The sequence below is a fragment of the Aulonocara sp. 'chitande type north' Nkhata Bay genome, linkage group LG7, assembly GCF_057382095.1.
Source record: "Aulonocara sp. 'chitande type north' Nkhata Bay isolate Kocher_YH1m ecotype deep benthic linkage group LG7, A_spYH_male_GT1.1, whole genome shotgun sequence".
In the NCBI taxonomy this organism is placed as follows: domain Eukaryota; kingdom Metazoa; phylum Chordata; class Actinopteri; order Cichliformes; family Cichlidae; genus Aulonocara; species Aulonocara sp. 'chitande type north' Nkhata Bay.
Window position 1 is genome coordinate 18,269,603 of NC_141350.1, and position 24,644 is coordinate 18,294,246.

The window sequence follows — 24,644 nt, forward strand, 5'->3', positions numbered from 1 at the left end:
ATTCTTTAGAGCTATGCTTGTAGCATTCTGCCTGTTAGCTTAGCACAACAACAACAACGAAAAGGCGCTCTCTCACCCAGGAAACACACAGTCGCAGAAAGAGAGAGAGAGCGTCGCCCTGTAACCATGGCAACCGTAACGCTGCCGCCTGGAACGACAGAGCGTAGCTGTCAAACAAAACCCAAACAGTCCTGACCCGCGACAAAATGAAACAGGAAAGTACCGCAGTGTAATCCATTTATTTCAACAAAGTAACTGTATTCTGAATACCACCTTTTTAAACGGTAACTGTAACGGAATACAGTTACTCATATTTTGTATTCTAAATACGTAACGGCTGTACATGTATTCCGTTACTCCCCAACACTGTCAACCTGAAATGTGACATGCACAGGGCAGAGAGAATAACAAAGGTGTTGGATTCAGATTTTTGTCGTTCTTCTTTTCGATCATCTATTTTTGCTGCACTTGTTGTTTAATCTTTGCCTTTACTGCTACTAGTGTCTTTGTTTGCTAAACCTGCCATTTGGAGCAAGAATTTGGAATAAGCCGAGACATTTGCTCAAGAGACCAGTAATATTTCCCCATCACATTTATGCATGGAAACATTTCTCAGTTGGATTCAATATACATCCTGACTGTGAACAGCAAACCATGGTGGAAGTTTCTAATTATTCAGCTATCTGATTTGAAGATGTGATCTCTTAAGAAGGTGTCAAAGAATGCCTTCATTGCTGTACTGTTAATTTCTCACATGTCATCATAGCATCAAAACATCTCCATTTACTTCCAAAGTTGCCCTCTGGTTCTGTCAGTGTACATTCAATCATTGCCACAATCATTTTGCAGCTTTCCTTTGCGATGCAAAAACTCCTTTTCTGCCACCAGCATCAGCTAAACTATATCGCCCAAAGGATTTGTTCACTCTTCCAAATTATTCAGTTCAGGTGTTTCAATCACTTCCATAGCCACAAGTGTATATAGTCGAATCAAATCAAATCAAATCACTTTTATTGTCACATCACATGTGCAGGCACACTGGCACAGCACATGCGAGTGAAATTCTTGTGTGCGAGCCCCACAAGCAACAGAGATGTGCAAACACAACAACACAAACGAGCAAAATACAAGAATGGCCAACCTGAAACTAATAAATATATGTACAATATATAATAGTGTATGCATTTCTGGATGTGTATACTAAATATTTTCCTACGTGTGTGTGTGTGTGTGTGTGTGTGTGTGTGTGTGTGTGTGTGTGTATACACATTTTTACAAATTAAATAGTAAAAAAAATAAAATAAATAAATAATAATAATAATAATAATAATAATAAAATATATAAAATATACAGAGTTGAATATGTGCAAAACAGTGGCATTACTGTACAGTATGGAGTGCATAATGTTGAAGTTCCAGTAGTGAAGCTGAGGTGTCTATGACGTGTTCAGCAGTCTGATGGCCTGATGGAAAAAGCTGTCTCTCAGTCTGCTGGTACGGGACCGGATGCTGCAGAACCTCCTTCCTGATGGAAGCAGTCTGAACAGTTTATGGCTGGGGTGACTGGAGTCCTTGATGATCCTCCCCGCTTTCCTCAGGCAGCGCTTCCTGTAGATGTCTTGGAGGGAGGGAAGCTCACCTCCAATTATCCGTTCAGAGCACCGCACTACTCGCTGGAGAGCTTTGCAGTTGTAGGCGGTGCTGTTGCCATACCAGGTGGTGATGCATCCAGTGAGGATGCTCTCAATGGCACAGCGATAGAAGGTCCTGAGGATGCGGGGGCTCATGCCGAATCTTTTCAGTCTCCTGAGAAAGAAGAGGCGCTGCTGCGCCTTCTTCACTGTTTTGTTTGTGTGTACTGACCACGTAAGATCCTCAGCCAGATGTACTCCAAGGAACCGGAAGCTGCTCACTCTCTCCACAGCAGCGCCGTTGATGGTGATGGGGGTGTGTACTTCTCTGCACCTCCGGAAGTCCACTATCAACTCCTTTGTCTTTGCGACGTTGAGGGTGAGATGGTTGTCTTGACACCAGTGGGTCAGGGCGCTGACCTCCTCCCTGTAAGCCGTCTCATCACCGTTGGTGATAAGACCCACCACTGTAGTGTTGTCCGCAAACTTCACAATGATGTTGGAGCTGTTAGTGGCTGTGCAGTCGTAGGTGTAGAGTGAGTACAGGAGAGGGCTCAGTACACACCCCTGTGGAGCACCAGTGTTCAGTGTGATGGGGGATGAGGTGATGCTGCCCAGTCTGACCACCTGGCGTCTGTCAGACAGGAAGCTAAGGATCCAGCTGCAGAGGGAGCTGCTCAGTCCTAGATCCTGCAGTTTCCTGTCCAGCTTCGAGGGAACGATGGTATTGAATGCTGAGCTGTAATCTACAAACAGCATCCTCACATACGTGTCTCTCTTCTCCAGGTGTGACAGGGCAGTGTGTAGTGTCAGAGCTATGGCATCATCAGTGGACCTGTTGTGGCGGTATGCAAACTGTAGAGGGTCCAGTGAGTCGGGTAGTGCAGAGCAGATGAAGTCCCTGACCAACTGACCAACTAGTCATGCAGACTGCTTCTACAAACATTCGTGAAAGAATTGGTCACTCTCAGGAGCACAGGGAATACCAGTATGGTACCGTGATAGAAGGCCAGTTGTGAAATTTCGTCACTATTAAACATTCCACAGTTGCATGTTAGTGGTATTACAGTAAAGTGGAACTTATTGGTAACAGCAGCAACTCAGCCGTGAAGTGGCAGGCCACATAAAATCACAGAGCAGGATCAGCAGATGCTGAGGTACATAGTGTGCAGAGGTCACCAAATTTCTGCACAGTCAGTTGTAACAGACCTCCAAACTTCATGTGGCCTTCAGATTAACTCAAGAACAGTGCATTGAGAACTTCATGGAATGAGTTTCCATGGCCAATCAGCTGTTTCCAAGTTTTACGTCACCAAGGACAATGCAAAGCATCAGATGCTGTCGTGTAAGGCACCCTGAGACACTGGACTCGAGAGGAGTAGAGACGTGTTCTCTGGAGAGAAAAGTCCCACTTGTCCATCTGGCAATCCGATGAACCAAATGGTTTTAATGGTTTAAAAATACTCATTATTATTTGAGAATTGTGCCTTTTATGTCCCCTGTTATTGTGTTTTATTGTTATTCCGTATCTGCTTTAGTTTTGAACTATATCACAGTCTCCTGAAAATAATATTCTAATGGGATTTTTTTTTATTATATAAAGGCTACATCTGCTATTCTGAGGGTGAAATTTCTCAAATCTTTTCCTAAACATTTCAACAATTTTAACCACGGTTATTAAGTTGAACAGTTAATAAGAGTTTTCCAGACTCCTAAAAGCTATGAAACAATAACGTCTGCTGTAAAAAATATCCCACATGTAACCCCAACACCATCATGGTAATTTGGGAAATAGACGTAATTCTGCATGTTATGCAATCATAATGGACTGTATAGCATCCGTGGCTAGCACAACTTCTCATTTCATGTGTCCTTGTTTACCATTAAAGTTTCCTAGATATCACATGACTTCCTCAGATCACTTCCTGCACCTGCAGCGTTTCCACCCGCTGATTTAAGCCACTTTGGCATGTCTCCCACCTCTGCCCTTGTTCCCAAACTACAGGGGACCTCGCTTTCTGCTCTCCCTCACATCTCCACCTCTCCTTCGCCTCTATCAGATCCTCTTCTCCACCTCTTTTCCTCTGCACTCTAATTATCGAGAGCCTTCTCCCCTGTGCTGGCTGTTAGTTTTCCTTTTTTGTTGTTGTTGTTGTTGTTTTTTGAACTTTTATGCTTCTCCTCATCTTTAGCGTCAGACTCTCCCTTTCCAGCTCTCTTTATTTTCTTCTCCCTTCATCCCTCCACTTGCCACAGGAGAGCAGAGGCTCTGGCTTCACTCCCCGCCTCTGCGTGTGAAGTGTGCATGCAGTGTTTGGATCCTGTCAGTTGGGTTAGAGGAGGCACGAGATGATTAGGCACTTCAAAGAATCTCCTGCGCACAGGTGTGAGAGCTATCCTTCACCAGGAGCACACACACACAGGGAATTTACCTGAGCTCTCAGCAGCTCGGGTCCTCGTCAAACAAGCGTCTTCTTTGATGGTCTCTTGGGCACCGCTGGCTTGTGTTCGCACCCCAGGTTAGCACACATACACAGAAAGAAGACAGGTACAGATACACTCCATCTCCTACTAACAACATACAATTGCTCTAATGAAGTCCCACGTCATTATGCAGAGGTACTCAAATGTCCTCACCTGTCATTTAATAATAAACAACTTCTGACGAGCTCCAGTTGGTCTCATGTATTATGTATTTGCAAAAGATGGCATCAAACCTCAAGCATAAAGAGAATAAACCCTTTCGGGCACCACAATTGCAGTGATGGCTCTCATTATGCTTTTCCCTCACAAAATAACTTAATTGCGTTTTGGTTATTTATGTGGTGAAGTCTCCTTTTCATGTAATGCAGACCATCTGTATGCATTGTCATAGAAGTTGTTTTTAAGTTTATGAGTCACTAACTTTTATTAAGAGTATCACTCGTGGTGTCATCAGCCAAGCCTATAAAAATATAATCATAAAAAGCCTGTGGGCTACAGTTGCCTCTCTCTGCTTAGATCATCTCTTGTATGCTCCTTTCACAGAGACAAAGTGAAATGACTCGCAACTGTGTAAAATCATGCAAATGTTGCTTGTCATCATTGGGACTCATCAAAATCACATGCAGCATTAAAGAATTGTATTAGCGTGTGTTGTGAGGTGCAGTGATGGCCATGTGCTCTGGGTCACTGGTTTCACAAGCTCCATGCTAAAAGTAATAGCCTTACATACAAACATTATTTATGTCTTACTTCAAATAGGTTTTGGATGACTTTGGGTAGATTGAGATGACATTTTAAAGTTTAGTTTGTAATGTAATTTTCAATCTTTTTTTTTTTATGTGTTTGCCTGGAAACAAAAGTTGAACACTATATATATATATATATATATATATAAAAACACCCAGCACGCCCCTGTGGGCGGTTTTATCCTTCAAGCTCGGGTCCTCTACCAGAGGCCTGGGAGCTTGAGGGTCCTGCGCAGTATCTTAGCTGTTCCCAGGACTGCGCTCTTCTGGACAGAGATCTCCGATGTTGTTCCCGGGATCTGCTGGAGCCACTCGCCTAGCTTGGGAGTCACCGCACCTAGTGCTCCGATTACCACGGGGACCACCGTTACCTTCACCCTCCACATCCTCTCGAGCTCTTCTCTGAGCCCTTGGTATTTCTCCAGCTTCTCGTGTTCCTTCTTCCTGATATTGCTGTCATTCGGAACCGCTACATCGATCACTACGGCCGTCTTCTTCTGTTTGTCTACCACCACTATGTCCGGTTGGTTAGCCACCACCATTTTGTCCGTCTGTATCTGGAAGTCCCACAGGATCTTAGCTCGGTCATTCTCCACCACCCTTGGGGGCATCTCCCATTTTGACCTCGGGACTTCCAGGTTATACTCGGCACAGATGTTCCTGTACACTATGCCGGCCACTTGGTTATGGCGTTCCATGTATGCCTTGCCTGCTAGCATCTTGCACCCTGCTGTTATGTGCTGGATTGTCTCTGGGGCATCTTTACACAGCCTGCACCTGGGGTCTTGCCTGGTGTGATAGACCCCAGCCTCTATGGATCTTGTACTCAGAGCTTGTTCTTGTGCTGCCATGATTAGTGCCTCTGTGCTGTCTTTCAGTCCAGCTTTGTCCAGCCACTGGTAGGATTTCTGGATATCAGCCACCTCCTCTATCTGCCGGTGGTACATACCGTGCAGGGGCCTGTCCTTCCATGATGGTTCCTCGTTTCCCTCCTCTTTCTTGGGTTTCTGCTGCCTGAGGTATTCACTGAGCACTTGGTCAGTTGGGGCCATCTTCCCAATGTATTCTTGGATGTTCGTTGTCTCATCCTGGACTGTGGTGCTGACACTCACCAGTCCCCAGCCCCCTTCCTTCCGCTTAGCGTACAGCCTCAGGGTGCTGGACTTGGGGTGAAACCCTCCATGCATGATAAGGAGCTTTCTTGTCTTTATGTCAGTGGCTTCTATCTCCTCCTTTGGCCAGCCTATTACCCCAGCAGGGTACCTGATCACGGGCAGGGCGTACGTGTTGATGGCCCGGATCTTGTTCTTACCATTCAGCTGACTCCTCAGGACTTGCCTGACCCTCTGCAGGTACTTGGTGGCTGCAGCTTTTCTAGCGGCCTCTTCATGGTTCCCATTCGCCTGCGGGATCCCCAGGTACTTGTAACTGTCCTCTATGTCTGCAATGTGTCCTTCTGGTAGTTCAATCCCCTCAGTTATGACTACCTTCCCTCTCTTTGATACCATCCGACTACACTTCTCCAGTCCGAACGACATTCCAATGTCATTGCTGTATAGCCTGGTAGTGTGGATCAGTGAATCGATGTCTCGTTCACTCTTGGCATACAGCTTGATGTCATCCATGTACAGGAGGTGGCTGACAATTGCTCCGTTCCGTAGTCGGTATCCGTAGCCAGTCTTGTTAATGATCTCACTGAGGGGGTTCAGGCCTATGCAGAACAGCAGTGGGGACAGAGCATCTCCTTGGTAGATCCCGCACTTGATGGTGACTTGTGCTATGGGCTTGGAGTTGGCCTCTAGTGTTGTACGCCACATCCCCATTGAGTTCCTGATGAAGGCTCTTAGGGTTCCAATGATCTTGTACAATTCTAGGCATTCCAGTATCCAGCTGTGGGGCATTGAGTCATAGGCCTTCTTGTAATCAATCCAGGCAGTGCACAGGTTGGTCAGTCTGGTCTTGCAGTCTCGGCTGACTGTTCTGTCTACCAGTAGCTGGTGTTTTGCGCCTCTGGTATTCTTGCCAATTCCTTTCTGTGTCCCGCTCATGTATTGACCCATGTGCCTGTTCATCTTAGCCGATATGATGCCTGACAGGAGCTTCCATGTAGTACTGAGGCAGGTTATTGGTCGGTAGTTGGAGGGGACCGGTCCCTTCTTGGGGTCCTTGGGGATCAGGACCGTCCGACCTTCGGTTAGCCATTCCGGGTGTCTCTCGTTAACTAGCAGCTGGTTCATTTGTGCTGCCAGACGCTCGTGGAGTGCAGTCAGCTTCTTTAGCCAGTAGGCGTGAACCATGTCGGGCCCTGGTGCTGTCCAACTCTTCATACTGACCCTTTCTTGGATATCTGCCACTGTGATGGTTACTGGACCCTGTTCAGGGAGGTCGCTGTGGTCTGCCCTCAGATCCACTTGCCACTGAGCATTGCCGTTATGGGTTGCATCCTTCTCCCATATGCTCTTCCAGTATTGCTCCGTCTCCAGCCTTGGTGGTGCTGTCCTCTTATTGTTCCCTTGCCACTGAGAGTACACCTTTGCTGGTTCTGTGGAGAACAGCTGGTTTATTCTCCTGCCTTCGATCTCTCTGGTGTACCTCCTCAAGCGGCTGGCCAAGGCTGTGAGTCTTTGCTTGGCAGTTTCCAAGGCCTCAGGTATGGACAGCTTGCTGTATTTCTTAGGCACCTTATTTGTCGCACCTTTCTGCAACTCCGTTAGTTGGCTAACCTCCCTCCGTGCTACTTACATATATATATATATATACACACACATATATATATATTATGTAAGAACAAACATTCAAAGGAGTGAGAATTGTGTCCCATTCATGACTGAAAGTTTAATATCAAATGAGATCAAAACTCAAGCAAACCTGAATTTAACTTTTGCTTTGATGCAGTTTGGTGTGTGCACAGTGCAGCAGGTCTCTGTGGGTGGTTTGTTTGATGGTTTGAGCTGATGTTAATAGCTCAATAAATATCAAATGGATTTTAATTTCACTTGTTTGTATTAGCATTCAAAACATGTTATTGTAAGACTTTTCTGATGCAAAAATAAGTTTTAATCTTGTGTGTGGGTTTTTTCTCTGAAATTTATGTCTCACACACACGCATCTTGCACTTCATCACAAATCCACCCAGTAATCCATCCCATCCAGTAATACAGCTAGGCCTTCCATTTGCACATGGAACTGATCACAGTTCATCAAATACAGTGCAAATAGTAAATAACACACACCATAAACAGATCCAGCTTTTTTGTAACACAGAAACAAAAAAAGGTACTCCAAGCAGTTTAGACCAAATACCTCCAGCTGTTTGCCAAATTGGTTTGACATGAGATGGCTCGATCGAGGTCACCTCCTTGATGTGGTTTTAAAGTTTCCAAGAAAAAAAAAAATCTGTTAAAGAAGTTTTTTTTCCTGCAACACATTTGGGGAGTTTATTTGGGGAGTGGGGTTCTATGCTGGACTGTGAGTGGGATTTAAACACCAGTGAAAAAAAATTGTGCCTTATGGGTGATGGATAGGCTGATCGATACCTAACATCCTGCAAAAATGGCACCCTTTGGTTTATATTGTGTGTTGATGTAGCAACATAGGAGTTCAAAAATGTCCAGTTGAGTGTTAAAATACACAAATGGGTACAAAAAAGATGTTTGTTTTTTCCTAATACTTACTTATATAGTTATTTGATCACATTTCCAAATGAATGCGTGCGTGAAACCTAGAGTTCAATAAGAGAAGATGAAGATGGAGATTGAGAAGATGTTAAGGGAACTATTTTCTTCTGTTTTTGTGCATTTAAATTATATGCATACAAGTATTCTAATATTTGACATACGCAGCAGTTATTATGAATTCAATCACAGTTCTAAGGTCTCTCGGTTATTCATTCCATCCATCCTCTTCCGCCTATCCCAGATATCGTTTGGGTGAGAGACAGTTTACACCCTGGACAGCTCGCCAACCTGACGCAGGACTAACACAGCAAAACAGGCAACCATTCACACCAACGGGCACCACTAACTACATGTCTTTTGAAGGCAGAGCACCCACGCAGACACCATGCAAACTGATCACATGACAGGCCCAGCCGAGTGGTGGACTCAAACTCAGGGTGTTCTTGCCGGATACCGTCAGTGTGCACCCACGAATGGAAGATTTGTTTTATTTTCATTATCCACTAGAGGGCACTGTGACACTGTAAATCTCCAAACCACCATCACACGACAGCTGTCTCCCTTTCTGCTCTTGTGTTATCAAAAAGATAATTATATGAATAACCACACGCAGGTTTATTGTTAGTTTGTTGTGCCCGCTTACAGGTAAGAACAGCCAGCACAGACTGTATTATACCATAGCACTCAATCTTTGCGTTTCCGCTTTGTAGGTGGAGACCTTTTGTAGGACAGCCCTGCTGTTTACGTTTGGGGAAGTTGCTCAATATCGGAAAACACTTTTTCTTTTAGGTATGTGAGCAAAACCTAACTGTTTGCGATTTTTCTGGGTTAAAGAATCCACTCGATGGAGTATAATTAACGTCTTCAGGTCTAAGATCATGACAACATGACTGTTAGATAAAACCCAATCTCAGGTTTGGTCACAAGCTCCCCGCAGAATGGATAATCCAGTAACTTCCGCTACTTATATTCGCAACATCGGTTTTCGTTTACGTCGCAAATTGTCCGATTTTTTGGATCCTCAGGACAGGTGGAAAGAAGTTCTTGTAGATATACAGAAACCGAGCGGGGAGCCGAGGTATTCCCAGCTTCATGTCAGGTAAGATGCGGGCAAACTTTCTGACGTGCTTGTTTTTCATTGAATGAAATCACGCTGATTGTTTATTTATTGTTTACTGAATTTGTGCCGCTGTCTTTGAAGGAGATTTGAAGGTCTTGTTGCACAGGGTCGCAGTCCCACAGTGGAGCTGCTCAATGACTGGGGGACCACCAACAGCACAGTGGGTGAACTTGTGGACATTTTGAAGAGTCACGAGTTACTGGCTGCTGCCAGTGTTCTGCTACCTGGTATGACTTTTAAAAGCCATTAAATAATAACCACACGCAACAGGTAGAATAAACCTGTTGAATCTTAACTTACCCCAGATCTTTTTCCCAGTATCGCCCTCTTTTAAAAAAAAATTATTGTAAGAAAATAAGATGTTAACCACGAGTTGTGAAATTGCAATAAGAGATGTAGCAAAAAACTTCTGCACTTTTTGGGTAGAGGATGAGTAAACATCTGTTATGTTATATTAAAGGTGTGATGCCTGGAGCATGAGGAGAAACAGTCAAACCGCACTGATACAGGATGTAAAACCCAATCATTTATTCTGATCATCTTTTGTTTTTGTCCTCACACAATTGAAGAGTCCAGTCCACTGGAGACACAAACCCAAAGCACTGCTTCAACCAGAGTGCTGGAAGAGAGAGATGTGCAGCAGCAGCCCGTCACCACTGTGCTGCAGCTTCGAATGCCACAGGAGAACACCGAACCAATACACACAGGTCTTTCACTTTTTGATTATGTATTAATTTTACGTTCATATCTTGATTGAACATGTGACACTGAACGTCTGACATTTATTAACACAGTCATTTATGAGTCATATTCATGCGATGTTTTAAGTAGATAATGTTCATCTTTCATTATCTGCTGAAAAGTCTGGTTTCAGTGAATTAAAATGTCATATCTTTCTCAGCACCATGTAAATCTGCCACTGCAGTACTAAAGTAGTGCAGTAAATCTACTTGATTACATTAGAGCACTGTAAACTAAGCTGCTCTATAGTGGTGTAGTGTAGTCAACAAAGATGTTTAGATTTCGATGCCGCTTCTTCATAAAGATGTAATTTTATGTAATCGACAGCAGGTGGCAGCGTCGGGCTCTTGATCAGAGAAGTTAATGAGGCAGTTTACTGTGTCTCCCTCCTTAGGCTTCTCCAGTTTCTTATATAGTGACCTGATGAGGATCACAGGCAACTTTGATGACCGGTCCACGTCAGCTGGTGGCAGCCGAATTGGAGAGGGAGGCTTTGGGACGGTATACAAAGGTCTCCTGAATGACAAACCAGTTGCAGTGAAAAAACTCAATCCAGTAAGTGAAAATATTTTTTAACAGAACCACATGCCTCTGTGTACTGCTGTTAATTGCATCTGAGATATTGTATTATTTAGGTGGATGACATACCACTGGACAAGTTGCAAGATCAGTTCAACCAAGAGATCCAGACTCTGAAAGTGTAAGTTTCCCTCAGGAAGAAGGTGAAGAAGCATATTTAACATACATGTATTTACAAATGCAGGTATGGTTTAATAACAGCATTTGTTCCACAGGTTGAAACACGAGAACTTGGTTGACATGGTTGGATTTTCCTGTGACGAACAGCACCTATGTTTAGTGTACGCTTTCATGGCCAATGGATCGTTATTAGACCGACTGGCTTGCTTTGTAAGCATTATTTACTCTTCTACACAAACAGTCTGCTTTTCAGTCCCCGTGCATTCATAAAGGGATTTAATTACATGCTTTTTTTTTTGTTTATTTAGGAAGGAAGTCCTCCACTTTCCTGGCACCACAGGTGCTTGATAGCAGAAGGGACAGCCAAAGGTTTGGAGTATCTGCACTCCAACCATCACGTCCACAGAGATGTTAAAAGGTTCATAGTGCGAAAGCTTTCATCGTTATTGGTTTAGAGATATCCTACAAAGAAGAGAGAAAATATCCTGTTTTTGATGTCCCGTACCTTTATGGAACACTATGAAAATTACATCACATTACTGTTTTAGACAAAGAACCAAAAAAAGACTTTGGGGATGTAGAAAAAGCTTTCCCATATGGTTCTCTGCAGATCATATGACAAAATTAAACTAAATTAAAAGTAGAAAAAGGTTTCATTTACACTTGTATTTATGTCCCTGTTCAGAGGCGCATGAAAAAACTGATGCCACACCTAGATTTATTTTATTTTTGTTTAATCTGATGACACCACTAGTAGCTAGTAGTTTAAGTTAACATGAAGATCACGAACAGGTTCATTAGTAATGCAACAGTACAGTTTGGGCACGAAAGGTACAGTTTGGTAATTTAGTGAGTTTTATAGAGGCTCATAAGCAAAATCATGCAAGAGGTATTGATGTTTTAATTTAACTCTTGGCAAGGAAGCCAGTATAATCACATTTCCCTAAATGTAGAAATATACATGACACATGACTGGATGTTTTGTTGCTCACTCTGGTATTTCTTCCCTGTTAGTGCGAACATCCTGTTAGATGAACACTTTGTGGCCAAAATCTCAGACTTTGGTCTGACGAGAGCATCGGCCAAGCGAACCTCGACGACCATGATGACTGAGAGGATCGTGGGTACCCGTGCGTACATGGCACCGGAGGCGCTAAGAGGAGAGATCACACCAAAATCCGATGTCTTCAGTTTTGGAGTGGTAGGCTTTCTTCAGACGCGCGCGCACACACACACACACACACACACACACACACACACACACACACACACACACACACACTGATACACACAGGTAGGGCTGGAGAAACTGCAGCTGTAATGTAAAATGTAGAGCAATACTCAGCATTTTCCTTGACTCCAAGGTTCTCCCAAACTACTGACACATATATAACTGCAGGACACAAGCGTTGCAGTATACTTTTTTCAGTATTTGTGAAATAAGAGCTCTATATTGTTTATCATCTGTCATTATCCCAAATCTGCTGTGGGACACAGCGATACGTATCAGTAGCTATAATTGTCAAACATAGGTGATTATTAGGTGATCATTAGGTGATTTCCGGGATCAGTACTTTAGTAGAATCTCTGACCTTGCCACGAAGCATATGCATTCCTACATGCTGTGGGAATACTGCAGTGTTGGCGATGTTACCCGCCGCCACATGTAAGTTTTCCTGTTGCCCAGAGCCGTGCGATTAACCCCGTCTCTCTGCCATCTACAGGTGTTGTTAGAAATATTGTCTGGACTCCCGCCAGTTGATGAAAACCGGGAGCCACAGTTCTTGGTAAGTTACACAAAAGAGGCTTTCATCGTGTTACCTGCCAAGCTACACTTTGTGCTTCCAGCTTATTAAAGGCTTTGCCTTTAATAAGTCAGGGAACATTATCGGTTAATAGTCAATTTGTTATTGATTTAAACAAAAAAGTTCAAATCTTCCACCATTAAAAGTTTCATCTGTGCTCATCATGTGCTGATACTGCATTTGATGTTTAATATACAAGTCAGCATCTATGGAACATGCTTGCAGAAGATGATTGTTACATCACTGTGTGTGTGTGTGTGTGTGTGTGTGTGTGTGTGTGTGTGTGTGTGTGTGTGTGTGTGTGTTCCCTACTTCATTTCCTAGATGGAGATGAGGTATGACATAGATGATGAAGATGAGGAGCTGACTCTGGAGGATTTTGTGGACAAAAAGATGAAAGCCTGGGAGCTGAGCCAGGTGGAGAGTATTTACTCCTTGGCATGCAACTGCCTCCATGAGAGGAAAAACAGACGGCCTGTCATCAGACAGGTACAGGAACGATCCCAGCAGATTTAATGTATAGGTCAAGCTACTGTGTTGGCATCTGCACAGCTTTTCACCTTGAGCTGTTTGCCTGTGTTATGTGCCTCTGCTGGACCAGGCTGAATGAAGAAATCCCACAAAGGGATTTTTTTTTTTTTGTTTTAGTTTTTGAAAAGAGGATCATTAACAACTGAGTCGGGTCATTGTTTGGGTTTTTTTTAATGGCATTTATTAGCAAAAATACATTCACCTGTTTAACTGCTTATTAACACTAATATCTAAACAGCCAATCACATAGCAGCAACTGACTGCTGTATAGGCGTGGCTGTGGTCATTTAAGCACCTCGAGGTGACTTTTGTTGCGATTTGATGCTGTGTAAATAGCACATAACCATTTCCAGTGAGTGGCAGTTTTGAGGGTGAAAATGCCAGAGATCAAAGGAAAATGGGCAGACCGTTTAAAGCTGATAGGAAGTCAACAGTACTCGTTATCTTAACAAGGTATGCAGCAGAGCATCTCTGAATGCACAACATGTTGAACCTTAAAGCAGATGGGATGAGCAGCAGAAAGCCGAGGCCACAGTTCACTCAGACAACAGAACATTGGAAAAACATTGCCCAGGCCAATAAGTCTTGATTTCTTCTATGACATTTAGATGATAGGATCAGAATTTGGCAAAAACAGCATGAAAGTCCAGCAATGTACCAAAACCTCAGGCTGCTGCTGGTGTCATGGTGTGGGGGACATTGTCTTATCACACTTTGGACCCCTTAATACAAACTGAGCGTTTCTTAACCACCACAGCCCACCTGAGTGTTGTTGTTGACCGTGACCACAGTAAACCGACGTTTTTATGACTGCTTCCAGGAAGGTAACACACCATGTCACAAAGCTCAGATCGTCTCAAACTGGTTTCCTGAACATGACGAGTTCACTGTAATTGAATGGCCTCCACAGTCACCAGATCTTAGCCTTAATAGAGCATGTTTGGGACGTGATAGAAAGGGACATTTGCATCATGAATGCATGATGCAAATGTCCCTTTCTGCCACATCCTGACAAATCTGTGTGACGCTATATTAACCAAAATCTCTGAGGAATTTTCCAACACTGTGTTCAATCTGTGCTGCAACGAATTAAAGCAGTTCTAAAGGCAAAAGGGGCCCAACTTGATATAGCAAGGTGTACCTAATAAAGTGTATGGGGAGTCTATGTAATAACAAACATATTATTTAGGGGATTTAGGGAGCAAATGCAGGCAGTAAGAGAACGGAGGCTGCACTCTTGTCTTGTTGAACTAAAGGAAAATGTCATATTGTTGCTACGATATATATATATGCTAACTTCATGATGTAGTCATGATTGTTGTGTGTCTGAACAGGTTTACGCGGAGATTCACGGAGTCGTCAAAAACATTGCACTGGATCTTGATAGAAAGGCGTGAAGCAAAGCATCGTGGGAATTGTGAGCTTGCCTCAAACTGCAGACTGACAGAAGAATTACTGCACTGTTTTTTTTTTTAAAGGCATGTAGCTTACGTGTGTAATTGCTGTAAAAATACTGCTGAATACATTTCTGTGCGGCCTTTAAACAAATCTAATGGCCGAACTCTTTCAGAATGCTGATTGGTTGTTCTTCCCAGTGTTAAATGTATTTATTACGAACAATTAAAGAAGTGAAAGAAAGTGATTTAAATATTTTATTTTTCTTCTTTAAAAGAATTATAAGAAAACATAAGACCAAACATGATTTTTCTATTATAATGACACTGTATGAACATAAAGGGATATTCCCTTCAAACATGAGGTGAGCGAAGTAGTTTGCCTAATATTAATCAGTACATCAGTGGATGTGGCAATTATATTATTCCCTTTCCCATCCAGTAGCGTGGCATTCCCTGTCATTATGGGAACCAGAAAAGCTGGAAAAGCTTCCTTCCTTGTGAAATCTGAAATGTGTGGATGTAATATTTCTGGAAGCCCCAGTTCTTTCACTGTGATCCTTACCGACGTGGACATCTACCTCAACAGACCAGACTGTTTCTTAATCAAAGAGCATCACACAGCTACAATATGTACATTTACAGCACTTGCATAGAAAAATAAGTATCTCAGCAGATGATTTTTTTCATGTAAACCACAGTTATATCAAAAAAGAAGTCTTTTTTTTTTTTTTTTTTTTCCCCCAATATAAAATGAATCATCAGACACAAGTTTGAGAATTTTTTTTTTTCTGCTTTGGAGCACCTCATTGTGCAAACAGTAGGAGACAAATAATCAACAGAAACATTAATTGACACGAGGAGGAATGGAAGTTAGGAATTTGAGCACGTGAACACAAAATGGGGTCTTTTCATCACATCGGCGCAAGTTCACATTAGTTACACTAACATTTTTGAAGTCTCAGAGCTGGCAACGATGTGAAAATTAAAAAAAACAACCTCATCTTTGACTTGGTTTGGGCCTCTCTGAATTATAGTAAAAGGGTTTTTATGAATGTACTAACCTACATGAATGTACTTCCATTTGGCAAGCTACAAATGGACATTCTGAAGTGTGTCATTGCTCAGTTGTCCTTGGCGTGCATAGCTGGGTCTGTGGGTGAACTCTGTGGGAATTTGAGGTTTTTGTCTTATTATTTTAAACAAGCGTGTCGAAAATGATTAACCCCCCCTCCCTCCTGCCTTCCCCTCCCCAAAGCAGGAATGTTCCTCTGTGGACCGTGCTCGGGGTAGAGGTGGTGGTCGGGCGGTGAGGTCTGTTTAATCTTCCTCCTCTCTCTCCCCCGGTGGTCGGGTGATGCGGCGGCCGCCCTTCTTACCAGCGGGGCCTTTGGGCTTGGCAAAGCGCTGCTTGTGTGCGTGCTGCTTGGGATGCACCTCCTCGTACAAGAAATCACTTGTCAGTTCTTCTCCATTTTCTATTTCCAACTGGGAAACAGAAATATTTAAAAAGTGCATTAAAAAGATGAGCTGGACCACTGGTGCATTGTGTGACAGATTAAAGGAAAAACATTCACCCCTGTGCCCAACATTGAGCATGCTGTTTGAGGCCCATTAGAAAAGGTCACTACAAATGAGTTCTAAGATGACAACATGGCTTTTATTTGCATGACAGATGTTTAAGCTGAACAGACAGTAAATTGTGGAAGTGTTCCTGAGCCTGTGCAGCGTTTTCCATGACATGTGTGCTGTTTAAAATACAGCGCATGTGCTCGAATCGATCCAAATATAGATAGTATCAATGCCAACGCTGGTATTGGTGTCAGATCAATATTAGTGCCATATTATTAATGCTTTGTCTCCATCCTTTCCTCCCAGTTCAGTATGTAGCCCACTGAATTGTGTTAAAAAAATTTTTTGAGAAAAACTCAATTTAAATGAAAAAAAAAAAAAACTATGAAAAATGTCTGAACGTTTTTGTTGACTGTCACGTTCAGAATTTGCAAATTGATGCCGATTTATCTCATAAATCATGACACACTTCTCTCCCCTACATAAGCTGTATTAATACATTAAAAGCATTGGCAATATGATGTGTAATGCAATGTGGAGTAAATTATGGGTAGAGTGCCCTTCACCACCATCATCAAAACACCTTATGAGGAAAATATGCTTTGGAAGCATGGCGCTCCACCCTTCCTGTAAATGCCTGGAGATTTACTGTAGAATCAATAATAACACTCTGTAGGTTTTCAGTCTTGTTTAAGCAATACATGTAGAATAAGGTTTACATTTGTAATCAGTCATATCAGCCACCAAAACCATTTTAAACTCTGTATGAAACACAGTACACAAATACTTTTGTTATCAGGAAATCTCTTATGTAAATAAATGATATTTATTTTACATAAGACATTTGATTATTATAGTATATCATAGGGCTGTTCGATATAACGATATATATCGGATGACGATATAAAAACGTCTATCGTTTCATTTTACGCTATCATTTGTTTCGTGGTGTCGCAAAATAAACTGTTTACGACAATATTTTTTCATCGTTTTGATGGTCACTGTAGTGGTTATATTAATTTCTTAAAGTTCTCTCTTTCTCTTATATGTAATATAACCACACTACTGACGGACAAGCGCCTGTTTTTATGCGTTGTCGTTAGCAACAGCGACAGCAACACCTTCGTGGGGCCGCTTGTTTATGTTCCACATAAACCTTTCACAATAAAGCTCAAGATCCTGTTGAGACTTTTCAGAATAAACTGAATCACGTGAAAGAGCAGATTATTTACGGATGAGAAGTAAAAAAGAGCCGCCAGGTGCTAAAAAATAAACCTTAGACTCAAACGTTAGAACAGGCTTTTCCCTGCAGCACGCCGTGTAATAAATACAAAGAAAACGGCGGCCGTTACAACTTATGTCTAAAACTGTATAGTTTCATGCATCGGTTAAAACACTCGACTCCAGATACATGACACGCAGCTGGAAACACTTCACACAAGTCGAGCTGCCCGAGATTCACAGAATTTACAGAAAATTTTTGCGATTTATATCGTTATCGGGATTCGGGACGATAGAATTCTTATATCGGGATATGAGATTTTAGTCATATCGCACAGCCCTAGTATATCACAAAACACAGTGTCTTACTTTTTTCTCAATCTCAATCTGGAGATTGTTTTCCACCATGTCGACCAAGGGATTTTTGCAGCTGGAATACAGCATCCTCTCTTTGATGCTACACTTGTACCCTGGCATAGAATAAATGAAGACTACAAAGAAAGAAGGAAAGGACAGTGAGATTGGAATCACGTGAAGCACCATTCAGAGCAGAACAACACAGAAACCTGCACAAAATACAGTGTTTGTTTGTTTTTTCCTGCTGTTCGTAATAACCCGTGGGAAATCATTTACCTGTGGACTCTAAGTAGTCGCCCTCATGGGAATGTTTGTAGAGGAAGAAGTGGTAACGTGGAGTATCTTTAGGGATTCTCATTGGGAGATCTTTCAGCTCCGTTGGCTCAGTGCCGCACAACCGAATGAGCTCCTGTTCAGCATCTAATTTCTTTTTTGACAAAAGAAGCAAAAAGTTACCCTTTAAGCAAGCCGAGTGCTCCTGTAACTACAAGCTCCCTGCTTTGGTTACCAGACAATGTGAAAAATCTAGGTGGTGCCAGTAAATACCAAACAGCTCCCTTTACTCTACATGCTAATGTGATCCTCAGCAGCCAGGAGTAAAACTAGTAAGGATGAATAGAACCCACAAAAGAAAGAAATTCACTTTAACTAAGCTTTTAGACTCATGAAAAGGAAATCTGATGCACAACCACAACAGTGCTACAATTATTCCTTTGTACTGGACTCATCTGATCTTGTGACACAAACCGACAGAATTTCAATGAGCAGAATTTACACAAAGGCTTTTTGGACAAACTGAGTAACTCATTGTGTCAAACTAGAAAGGTCTCCTCGCCAAAACAATCTGCATCTTTCCAAACACAAGGTAAAAACTCCAACTGCACATTCAAATTATTGAATATGAATATGTCAGTGCTGAGCTAATTACTGTCATTTAGACCAGGATACAGCCTTGCAGACGTGTATGCAGAAAGCTGCAGACACCAGGAGTATGTGGCTGGCCTTACAATACTTTGTAATCCCATGGCATGTAAAAATGCCCAGATGTAGTGCTGTGACAGGTATGCTGACACTTGGCCATGTAGAGGCTAATAACCCCAGCTAATAACTCACCAGTTGTACGTAGTTGATTTTCTTGTCCCTGAAACGTTCAAGTGCTGCGATGGCATCTTTATGAATAGGGAAAGCCACTCCCTGCAGAGTCTGCTGCTTGGTGTCCACACTGATGTCAGTCTGCACCTAAACACACCACAAACGAAGACACAGAAACAAGACACACTTTGAGTTCTACAGTCACATTATCGTCATTAAAACACTACAATTGACAAAAACACTGAAAAATGATATCAAAGCCTTTAAAGTAGGCTGATCAGAGCATTACTTAGCAAGCATCAAATGTCTTCAAAATCAAAACATAAGCCACAATAATTCAATAAGTGTAATCATGTGAGGGCACACCGTTAAAAAAAGAACACAAAAAAAAAACTTTTTAGGATTACAAGTGCTTTGCACATCTTCAGAGCTAGACCTGATGATTACAGATGAGGTGCTTGTATCGAAGTGACAAGGCGCCTCCGAGAAATTGCACTGAAAACTGGAAATTCTGGAAGGATTACACTGATGGATTGCATCTATTTTTAGAGGCTTGCTCCCACAAAATGAAATGCCATGCAAACATGATTGAGCCTCCCATGTAGCTATCGCGCATACCAAAAAGGATTGCAGGTCTTTTATCCATCTGCTTGGAAAAAAGTGTGCAGTCTCCGAGGCAAAGCAACAATAAATATTTCAAAGGCTTTTTGAGCTAGGCAGTACAGATTAACAGTATATCATCTTCCTTCAACAGCTGGGCAAGTGGGAAGAGCAAAAAAACCTCACTTCCCATTTGCTCTGCTGTTTTTAATTGACCGTACTTTTGGAGACAGCCTGCACTCTACTCAGAGCACTTCCATATATGGTAAGAAAGATAGTTCTTGTTCATGTGGCGGAGCTGGGAGAACAGCAATTAGAAACAGGTTGTTTCTTAACACTGAAGAAATTCTCGGCAAAATTCTAGGAATACTCTCCAGAAGTATAAAGAGTGAAACTTCAAATGTTCCCATTTTCATTTGTCTGTTGGAGTCTATGTGGCACATCCCCGGAGACCTTGATATCAGCACTGTAAACACTGCTGACGACACTGCCTGCAACAAGTATCACATTACAGCACTTCTTTATCTGATCACAACAAAGGCACAAGCCATTGATGCAGCTCACCTGTACTCTTGTGACCAATCACTGCCAAATACTAAGAGCTACAGAACCCTCTCATTTGCATTTAGCTCCCAACATGTAAATGTTCGATTAGAACAATCAAAAAGCTCTTCTTTTAGTCCCTTTGCTGATTAGGCTAACCAGTGTTTACAACTCTAAACAGCACGTTTTGTGGAGCTAAGGATATACACACAGCTAATAGCTTTATCTCTTCCCGATGCATTAGAACATCCTGCTGTTCTAATGCATCAGCATCTCTGCACTGCACTGATACTGCCAGGCAAGCATATGCACACTTGCATTGCTGCTGACCTTGCGCTGTTTGGAAAGCTTCAGCGCCAGCTTTCATTGATACCCTACACTGTACTGGTTTGGATTTACCTACCACACCCAGGATATGCAATGAGGAGGGATACCGCTGAGCTAAAGCAAGCCAGTGCTTTCTCCCAGTGAAGCCTCCAATGTGATAATGACGTAATGCCAAAAGAGAAACGAGAAGCCTAATCCACACCCACTTTAGAACACTTCAAGCCAGAGAACTTGTCAACAAGTGGCCGCATGTGTGCAGCAAGCACTGCACAGAACATCGTTTCCTCCAAGATGATGACAACTCTAAGCGGTGACCAAGTGATAAAATCCAAATCACTTGTCTGTGTGTGTGTGTGTGTGTGTGTGTTACCTCATTCAGTTTGATCTGCCTCAGTTCCTCTTCTGCAGCAGTAAGAGGCAAAGGAGCAGCTTGAGAGGTCAGATGTTTCTTGTAACCACTGAGGCTCAAATCATCCTGCAGGTAAAGAACAGCCCAATCACACGGCATGCAGAAACACAAACTGACTCACTGTTACTGATATAGTAATCACAGTTCCTATTAGGTGCTAAACACTAACACTGACATTTAACTTGGCACTGTTAAACTACTGAGTAACAAGCCTTTCACTTGACCAACCTTGCTGGTACCAAAAATCTCATCCTTGATGTGCCCGCCTCCAAACTCCTTCTTCAGTGTTGCTCTGGTAGCAGCATATAACATTTTGTGTCGCACCTGTTGTGAATATCCAAAAAAAATAAATATAATATTTAGCAAACTTTACACAGGACATAAGGTAATGAGAGCTTTATCTTTAAAGAAAAAAAAAAAACATTTTATTGTTGCTTGCCTTAAAAAAAGTGAGAAATATTATAATACATATTACAGCCGGTGCTTCTGTCAAGACATTCTTTCATGTGTTTGCTGGTTTATTGCTGCATTTCCTGTCATAAAAATAGGGAACTGCTCAAATTCATAGTTACACTAGTGGTAACCAAAACTTTACAAGATACCTTTAAATATCAAACGTGTGATTTAGGCTACGTAAATCCAGCTCCAGTTCTAACGAAGTGAAAAAGAAAATGCACATGATAAAAACGAGTGCATGCATGCATTGGAAAAATGTTTTGCAACTTCCAAGCAAGCCTAAACCTGAAGGCTCGTGCTTTATACTAGAGGTCAGGAATGCTGAGCTCAGCTCCTCCTTCAGAAAGTGATTCTAAAGTCCACCGTGCTACAAATAATCCTCCATTGCACTTTATCTGGGCACCGGTCACTTCTCCTCGCAACATTCCCCATTTCACTGCTGCAGAAACACACTTGTGTGTTATTTGTTACGGCTATTCTTGTTCACAGCAACTCCAGGCTGCAAGTGGTTCATCAAGTTTCAGTGAGACCAAACAACAATGACTTAAATGACACTGTGCGAGACAAGAACGCATAAATTGCAAGCACACACATTTGCATTACAACAAAACACCAATGCATGAAAGGAATATGCCACCTAAAAGCAATGAGGGTAAATTTTAAGTCAAGAAGGAGAGGCTGAGGCTATGCACCGTGCTATTTGGAAAAACATAATTTACCCATATTTAGCTTTCAAGAGGTCTGTTAGGAAATAATGAATGCATATAAAAGAACGGCTGCCTTGATGTGGTAAACCCCACCCGTCTGATACCCATAGCAGAGAAGGACAAATGCCATGCAGAATGGAAAGCTATTCATTAAAGCTGGGGTAGTTTGGGGTTTTTTTTCTTACAGCAGAGTGGTCCGGTGACCAGGCCAGGAAGATCCACTCGTAGCCCTGGTTGTTATTGGAGTCTAGCCGGTATAGAACGTAGCAGGGCACATCATCGTCGAGGAGGGGTAGCACTAAAGAATCATATTCCTGGTCCCATTTTTTAGATGCTTTCCTGCTGGCACCTAGAGTCAGCTGCTCTGGAGAGCAGATGTGGACAAAGAGAGAGAGAAAAAAAATCAGCAGTGCAGAGTTTTGTTTCTTTATAAAGAAATGCTAATGTCAGCCTTGGCAGACATTTAGGTAGAAGTAAACAAACTCCAGGACGCTAGAGCGCTGCTTACCATCCTTGATGACGATCTTTAGGGCACGATACTGATCCCCGCTCTTCGCACTGGCAAAGATATCCTTCACATCATTCCCCGCTGAGAGAAAAAAAGACATAAGGTCAGGGTTTTCTTCCCCTCCTTTAAACAATGCAGGCTCAACAACATCACGCTCATCTTAACATGGCCATCATGAGTCATATGATTATGAGTCTACACCTAAAGGTTTAATGACTCATAATAGCCTGTGAACCATCTGATGTCAGCCATTAGACAAAGGCCACAAAATGATCTTCTCATTAAGCATTCAGCACCTGCAGACCTTTGTAAAGTTAGCATTTTATCCCGTATTGCACAGGCTTTGAGTGAGCAGGCCATCAAGAAAACTTGTCAGTCCTATTATTTTGGTTCAACCTTTGATCTCAAACCCAGTCACAATAAATACATTTTCTTTTAATAAATTTAAAAAGGGTGATAATTCAGATTCAAACCAACTTCTTAATAGCTGTAACACAAAGCCCAAGGGAACCTTAATGGCACAAGTCCAACAAACTATTTAGACATTTTTAAAATCACTTTTGCAGGAAGGCACTAAAGAAAAATCTTCCATGTAACACAACACATACATGGTAGTAAATGAACTGGGTCATATTCCCTGAATTACTAGGATTCACTTTTGTTTTTCACCACCACCAAAATCTGGTGAGCTACAAACAACCACAAAAAGGGTTTAGCTTAGAGGAGCCCCTGTATTAAGCTTTACGTTTAACATATATATATATTTAAAAGATAAAACAGAAAAAAAAAAAAAAACACTATTCGGACACAGCAGTAACAAGTACGTTTGTACTTCTATTTTAAGGTTGCCTGATTTGTAAGTTTAACCTCGGGGGTTGTTTCTATTTTTGCTGCGATGCCATCGTGTATAACAAGTGGTCACGCCCTGCATAAATCCCTTTTTCCTTTTAATTACAACACGGCTTAAGCAATGCCAGTACCATTCACGGATTATTGCAAACACCGACAGGTATCAGGCCAGCAGTTTGTCAAAATGAAGGCGTCGTCTGTCCATTCAAAATCTACTCAAAATCTAAACACTACCGGATTTATGCTTGATGCTAAAAGGCTGGGGAATTACAGGCTTTTCGAGCACTGCGAGGGTGAAAAAAGTATGAGTAGTCGTGTTTTAGGTCGCTCGTAAACTGATTAGAGACTCAGGATTAGATTTCCTGGTCATAAGTGTCCAAACAGGGCACGCACACACACATATGCACACATCAGGATAGCTCAAAGCTAGCTAGGAGTGGCTAGCTAACGTGACGCTAGCTTCCCCTTGCAATTAATTGTTGCAGGCGCTTAAAGCTCGCCGGGCAATCAGACACGCAGCAAAACAAAACACGTAAAGGCCGAAAGCTGTGAATCAGAAAGAAAGCATCTACCTTGAATGCCCGTTTGATGTGACATTGTGGCTTTCGTCGGATAAAAGGCTGATGCGGCTGATCAGGCGAAACCAGGGCAGAGAAGCAGGAAGTGGACTACATCGGCGAGACCCGCCCCGAGTCTGTCGTCACTAAAATCCTAACAGGAAGGTAATCGTGTTTTATTTTAATATGTTTTTTTTTTCAGTCTTTAAAAAAAAAACAAACGGAGACGATACTTCACTCTTTATAATTGTCGCTGCTTTCTTTTTGTCAAATATGAAAACTGTGTTCTAGCTTTTTTTTTATTTTTACTATCCTGTGGAAAAATGAACCATACAGTTTGTTGATTTCTGCTGAGCTGTGTCATTCAAAGACTCGGCGTGTAGCATTTATAAATACTGGGGTTCTTTTGTCACATTTGATTTAAAAAAAAAGAAAGACATAAATATCGACTAGTCAAGTCCTGCACCTGAATGAAAACGACCAATCAAGGGGAGGGGGCGTGCCCAATGGTTGCTCGTGCATCATACCTTTGCTGTGAATTAAATTGGACTCAACAGGCCAAGATATTCTATAACTTCTTTTATTTTTTGTCTCTTTTGGTTTTGGTTAGGTGTGGGA

General features: G+C 42.2%; 2 protein-coding genes across 2 annotated transcripts; one reads left to right on the top strand and one right to left on the bottom strand.

Moving 5' to 3' along the window:
* The first annotated feature begins 9,253 nt into the window (after positions 1-9,253).
* Positions 9,254-15,076, top strand: irak4 (interleukin-1 receptor-associated kinase 4). The gene is made up of 11 exons (XM_086299202.1): positions 9,254-9,637; positions 9,740-9,885; positions 10,228-10,365; positions 10,794-10,954; positions 11,035-11,099; positions 11,194-11,308; positions 11,407-11,516; positions 12,113-12,299; positions 12,823-12,885; positions 13,228-13,392; positions 14,769-15,076. Exons 1-11 carry the CDS (start codon positions 9,477-9,479, stop codon positions 14,829-14,831), a joined length of 1,374 nt encoding a protein of 457 aa, XP_086155328.1. The 5' UTR covers positions 9,254-9,476; the 3' UTR covers positions 14,832-15,076.
* Positions 15,073-24,187, bottom strand: twf1a (twinfilin actin-binding protein 1a). The gene is made up of 9 exons (XM_086299203.1): positions 24,042-24,187; positions 22,621-22,701; positions 22,298-22,476; positions 21,178-21,273; positions 20,911-21,015; positions 19,092-19,217; positions 18,255-18,405; positions 17,991-18,112; positions 15,073-16,316 (listed from the first exon to the last, which is right to left on the bottom strand). Exons 1-9 carry the CDS (start codon positions 24,064-24,066, stop codon positions 16,149-16,151), a joined length of 1,053 nt encoding a protein of 350 aa, XP_086155329.1. The 5' UTR covers positions 24,067-24,187; the 3' UTR covers positions 15,073-16,148.
* Positions 24,188-24,644: the final 457 nt, after the last annotated feature.

What these genes read in the sequence shown, in the direction of transcription:
- irak4 (XM_086299202.1), top strand. Translation starts at nt 9,477, where the DNA reads ATGGATAATCCAGTAACTTCCGCTACTTATATTCGCAACATCGGTTTT. An exon ending in GAGATCCAGACTCTGAAAGT is followed by an intron (nt 11,100 to 11,193) that starts GTAAGTTTCCCT and finishes TTTGTTCCACAG; the next exon opens with GTTGAAACACGAGAACTTGG. An exon ending in GTCCACAGAGATGTTAAAAG is followed by an intron (nt 11,517 to 12,112) that starts GTTCATAGTGCG and finishes CTTCCCTGTTAG; the next exon opens with TGCGAACATCCTGTTAGATG.
- twf1a (XM_086299203.1), bottom strand. Translation starts at nt 24,066, where the DNA reads ATGTCACATCAAACGGGCATTCAAG. An exon ending in AAAGATCGTCATCAAGGATG is followed by an intron (nt 22,477 to 22,620) that starts GTAAGCAGCGCT and finishes TCTGCTCTCCAG; the next exon opens with AGCAGCTGACTCTAGGTGCC. An exon ending in CGACTACTTAGAGTCCACAG is followed by an intron (nt 18,113 to 18,254) that starts GTAAATGATTTC and finishes CTTTCTTTGTAG; the next exon opens with TCTTCATTTATTCTATGCCA.